Here is a 5,888-nt window from a genome sequence, read left to right on the forward strand (position 1 = left end):
ATAGCACAGGCAGTTACAAGATCACTGGTCACCATGAGAGTCAGGTGATGAATATAGATGATTAGAACTTGATAAAAAAAAGTATTTTGTTAGAAGCTTTTGTTAGATTTATAAATACATGATGAAGTCATGTCCTGATTACGCCACACTTTTACAGCATCGCAAGCTCCTCAGACAATCATGCACATATTTTTTTTTTTCAAATGAATGAATCTTTTACAAACGGCTGACTTTACTTTGACAAGACAAACTTTTAATAGGCATTCCAGCTCCCAGCAACTGAGACACTTTTGCAGACTGACACAGCATAAACTGGAGGAACGGCGCACTATTTGTGCTTGTCCTGTGACAGGAAGACCTATCAGGTGCCACCCCCTAAACTCCCCCCCACCTCCCCATCTCCACTCCAATCCCTCTCTCCTCCTGACCTCATTCTGTCATCTTCATTTTCCTTCTTCCCCCCCACCCTCCAACTCCCAGGTCTTTTATAAAGTGTCTCCATGCATTACACATTTAACAATGCATTAAAAATAGGCCACCATCAATCAGTTCATTCACTGGCAGAGACAAAATCTACTTGTGGCCCCGGTTTGATATGTTTTCTGGAGGTTCAAGGAGGAATGGAGGGGCTTTAGACTCTTCATGATGTCGTGTTTTGCACGAAACACGAAATGAAAATAACATTTAAGTGCTTTGAAGCCCACAGCAATAATTTAAATTTCGCTTGATCTCCTGCGGCAGGCCGTCTTCCCAGCATCCAGAAACAGATTGTATATGAATATATGCAGGCCGTGAGCCGTGACAAGATTTCTGTCGATGGGTGCCAAGTCAACATCGCACCCAAAACAGTGATTTGAGAAAGTCGAGGTGTATGATACAGGATAGGTACAAGGTAAAAAATCTGATGTAATGTTTGGAAGCGAGTCAAGCCTCAGGGGCAAATAGTCTGAACAGTCTGACTCCAGGTTGCTCATGCCAAAGCAGATGTTCAGCTGACGACAGCATTACAAAAGACAGTGGTCCATGTTATTCAAAGGGGGGTGGGGGGGTATTTTGTGTTGTCAGGTTGGCATGTCAAGGTTGCTGAGCAACTGAGAGAGCTGCATTGGTATTTGTGTGGAAAGTCATACATTCAGTAAAGAACTATTGACGGATCACAAAGTATTTTCACAGTTCCGCATGACTTTTGTTAACCCAGTGAGGTGTTAACAGGTTGGAGGTGCGGGGGTCTCCGTCTGAGCTTTGATGTTGCTGCTTTGCTCCGAGGCCGGATCCTGCATTCTGGACTTCAAAACGCACGGCGGCGGCTCGTAGTCGTTGAAGGCTCGACGAGGCAAACACGGGCTGCACAGACACGCCTGAAGGACCGCACAGAAAAGTTCAGCCAGTGGACAGGACAAACTTTTCCATCCACTCATGTTGTTTCACAGCAAGCGAGCCTCCATTCATTCATACAGGACGTAGCAGAGGAGCTTTAATCAAAAAGGATTGTGTTTTATTTGTTCGAGTTGACGTTAAAAGCTCCAGTTTCTATTTTAGTTCAAACTAATTGCTAAATTAAAGCTAAACGTCTATGATTTTATACATAAATATGACACAAAACCTATACAGCACAAGACAAACTTTCACTAAGGAGAGTGTGGCAGTAAAATAAATCAGAGTGTTTCCAATATCTTCCTCAAGAGCTGCAATACAATAAAAGCTTCAAAAAAATTGCCCTGAAGTTCCTTTTTTTTTCCTTCCTCATAACACATCACTTTGATTCAGAGACTAAATATCTGGAAGGTTGCCAAATGTTTTTTTTTTCCACTGACAATGTTTTTCCAGTACATTTTCACTTATGACCCCCTCAAGTATACTCAATGGAGTCGGGCAGCAGTCTTTACAGACATGACTCCATTATGTACTCCAGACACACACACACACCTCATCCACCATAGACCACAATGTTTTCAGCATACATCAGATAGAGGAAGAGGTATAAGTGCTCTCACCTTGAAGCATTTCTTGAATCGCCTGCTGACGATGTACAATGCAATCGGGTTGATACACGAGTTCAGGGATGCCATGTTCATTCCAAAATAGTCAAGAACAAGGAAGATACTGAAAATAAAATCATACACCATCTGTAAACTACACAAAAATGTGTTTACTTACAGGACATTAGGGGTTCAGTATTTCTTAAAGGAATGCATTTCAGCTGCAACTTGTTTTACTGGAGCTTTAAATTCAGATAATTTGATGGAAAAATAAAGATATATCTGTTTTGGTCAAACCTTAGATGACATTAGGTGTGATGTCATGCAATGTAGTGAGAGTCTAACAAAGTTCGTTCAGGTCATATGGACTATTTCTTTTTTTTGTTGTTGAGACGTTTCGTCCTTCATCCAAAGGACTTCTTCAGTGTGAGAAGCCACAAACAAACTCAGTCCCACAAGCAGCACGCTCACATTGTAAACCAAAACATTGTCAACATAAGGTGACATACTGTAAGTGTCACCTTGTCACCAGCAAACTGGTTGGTCCACAATGTGAGTGTGCTGCTTGTGGGATTGAGTTTGTTTGTGGCTCCTCGGATTTATGAAGTCCTTTGGATGAAGGATGAAACCTCTCAACAAAAAACCCATCCAGATGACCTGACTGAACTTTGTTGGATTTTTTTTTTACCTGGATTATTGAGCATGAACTTTGAAATGTGAGAGTTTGCAAAATGTGCAAAGGCTTGGAATATATGCTGGGAATAGCTCTCAGCTACAAACACACCATATAAAATGTGCATAATTGGGTGACTTATAGTCATTTTGGTGTTGGCTCTAGAGGTCATCTTAAATTGGATTGACTCTAAAAGTTAATAAGTTGAATATACACACCCAATGATTATGTTCCTTTTTTAAATGTGCTCAGTGGTAATGACATATTTTACTGACAGACAGGGGTAATGTCACAGTTTAAACACACATCTTATGCAACCAATTAGCGCTCAGAATACGTGTCAGAGATGATGCTTAGCGACAAGCACTTCAAAATGTGTAAAACTGACTAAGTTATGGTTATTATTGTGTCTGCTAACATTGCTTTGATGTGGCAGCCATTTTATTTAAAACCGTTCAGTGGTCCATGAAATATTTTGCTAACACAGCAGGCAAACAAACACACACAAATTACTGCTCACCTCAGCAGCTGACACCTGTTAGGATCTTTTTGATCATACACCGTTGATTTCAAGATTCTGCTGAGGTACAGAGGCAACCAGCAGAGGGCAAACACAACAACCAAGCAGAAGATAGTTTTAGCCACTTCTCGCTTCTATGTTAAAAAAAGAGAGACAAACCAAATTAAAATGTAAAAAAACATCATGTGTAAAAGGTACAAAAGCTTTGTTTTGTATAACCTGTTTGATGCAACCACTTAGTGAACTCTCAGTGTTTCTCAGCATCCTCCTGGTCATGAGTGCGTAGAAAACTGCAGTCAGAGCTAGTGGCGTGCAGAAGTAAAATCCAAAGAGCCACCAGTCTTTTACAGCTTTATAGAACTGTAGAAAAACAAAAAAAAGAGCGTGCCAACAAACTGTGCTGCAGGTGACATGATGTTGAGCGGTTGCTATGATACAGCATCCGTGAAGCAGCATTTGACGCACGCACGAAGAGGCTAACAAGGACGTAAACACATCTGCACTTGACATTCGATGGTTCAAGTTCAAAAAAATGAACTGCGGGCATTTTACATTTCATTTAACTTTCAAAGAATACTCCGTCAAACACTTGATCTGTTTGTTGTTTGCTTTACGGCGTGGCATCACCTGCATGAACTGTGTGGTTTGGATGGGGTGAAGCAGGCATATCCTCAGATGTTTTTCTTTGTAGTCCATTGTTATCATATCAAAGCCGACCATTTCAGGGAGCGCCAGCAGGAGAGAAAAAAACCATATCAGGGTTATTTCTATCGCTGTCCGCACGGAAACCCAAATACCTTTGATTTGATTCCAGGATACAACGGCGCGGTATCTGCAAATTCAATGAGAAAACGTTATAGCTCGGGGAACTTTCAACCAAGAACATTGACGCTTCATTTATTTCAGTTCAAGAGCGTTTCAAGGACTAATGCTAAACAAATCTCTCTGCTTGATGAAATACAGATTGTAGCCATTGAATGTTGTTTTCATGAAGGGGACAGAAAAGTGGAGCTTATCTCCGTACCTGTCAACACTCAAAGCACATAAGCTTAACACGGTAATCCCAACAGAAGTTTTCTGGATGAAGGGGACGAGTTTGCATAATACTAAACCGAAGGGCCAGTCCTCTGCCATGAGCTGCAACAAAGACAAGGACATTTCTGTTAAGAGGAAGAAAAAAACAATCAAGAGGGATTTTTTTGAGTGCAGAACAACAGAATAAAGCACAATAGCTCACCCTGTATGAGTTGATTGGAATGTCTATCACAATGTGGATCAAATCCCCTAAAGCAAGACTTGCAATGATGATGTTCGGTCCACTTCTCATGCTTTTGTTTGTGTAAATGATTTTAAGTAAGGCTGAATTTCCCACAATCCCAACAACAAACACCAGCAGAGAGACCATAATGTTGACATATTTAAAGGCGTCTTTGATTCCAGCTGACTCTGAGCACATGGGAGGGTGTGCCATTTTCCCTCCCGTGACTTGGGTTGGATAAACCGAGCTGTTGGATTTCTGTTTTCCCAGTGTTAGATGAGGGGAAGCTGTTTCAGGGAGCTCCATTACACTGAATGCTTCTGAGCGCTGATCGTTGGCCTTTAATGCAACGAAAATATTTCCAAAGCACAGAAGGAAAGTCACGCTCCTCATGGTTAATGATTTCCTTAAAACAGCTCTGCAGTGTTTCAGCCAAATCTGGACTGAAAATGAAAATAGCAAATAATTAGCATATTTGCCTTTTTGGATTTACAGCAATGCACTAAGGGGGCGGAAAGGATTAATTTAATTTGGTGATCAAAAGGGAAGAAGAAACGAACAAACGGCACTGACAGAGTGTGATACAGTGAATTATTCCAGCTTACCTTCAGAAGTACGCACTCTGTGAAGCAAGTCGCTGTAAAACCTTAAAAAAATAGACTATGTTTAACACAAAAGGCAGCTCTTTGTTACCGTGACTGCTATAAATGTTTAAACCCAGCTGAGGGAAATCGGGGTTTTATAGACTGAGATATTGTTGTCAACGTTAGTCATCGATCTGTCAGTAGTGACTGTAATTACTTCCCTTGATGCATCACCCTGAATAAAAGGACGGTGCTGAAGTGTACTGTCTGTTATCATGGAGTGAGATCATTTTAGAGCCTTCAGTCGAGGATATTATGTTACAAGTCCCTCCTCCCCCCACTACCTTCATTTTTACAACAAAAAGCTCATTATCTTCTCAGAAATAAAGGTTTTTCACAAAGTTCTGCAACACGTCTATTTCAGACAAAAGCAACATCTTTTTGTGCCTCCACCAGACTTGTTCAAGTAAATGCACTGTAAAAAAAATAAGATCTTAGTTTGTGTAATATTTCAACTTAATATTTAATTTCATTTTAGCCAACAAGTTGTGACACAAATATAGAATAGCTTTAAACATCTACATTTCAAAAGAAATGTTAAAACACTTTATAAAACTGCTCATTTACATCCACTTCACTTTAAGTGGCAATCAGGAGGCTGTTCTGTCCTTCTTTACAAGGTGATAGTTTTCAGAGGATTTAAAACAAATTTTACACTTTCAGAAGATGATTATTTTTTGACTGAACATCAGATGGCACTTTTAAAGCAACTGATTTAAATGTGACAAACACATTATGTTAGTCAGACAAACATATTAATGAGGTGCATTTTGCCAGCTTTTTTTTAGGAATCACTTTTTTGGCAAAAATATAC

The 5,888-nt window shown here is 40.1% G+C and overlaps 1 protein-coding gene across 1 annotated transcript; it reads right to left on the reverse strand.

Annotated features, from left to right (window-relative positions):
• Nucleotides 1–1,205: 1,205 nt before the first annotated feature.
• Nucleotides 1,206–4,823, reverse strand: LOC119419647 (endothelin receptor type B-like). Its single transcript, XM_037687005.1, has 7 exons — nucleotides 4,410–4,823; nucleotides 4,197–4,309; nucleotides 3,800–4,004; nucleotides 3,392–3,532; nucleotides 3,173–3,306; nucleotides 1,995–2,103; nucleotides 1,206–1,358 (listed from the first exon to the last, which is right to left on the reverse strand). The coding sequence occupies exons 1-7, from the start codon at nucleotides 4,821–4,823 to the stop codon at nucleotides 1,206–1,208; spliced, it is 1,269 nt and encodes a 422-aa protein (XP_037542933.1).
• Nucleotides 4,824–5,888: the final 1,065 nt, after the last annotated feature.

The sequence above is a fragment of the Nematolebias whitei genome, chromosome 13, assembly GCF_014905685.2.
Source record: "Nematolebias whitei isolate Nwh7 chromosome 13, NemWhi1, whole genome shotgun sequence".
Classification (NCBI taxonomy): Eukaryota; Metazoa; Chordata; class Actinopteri; order Cyprinodontiformes; family Rivulidae; genus Nematolebias; species Nematolebias whitei.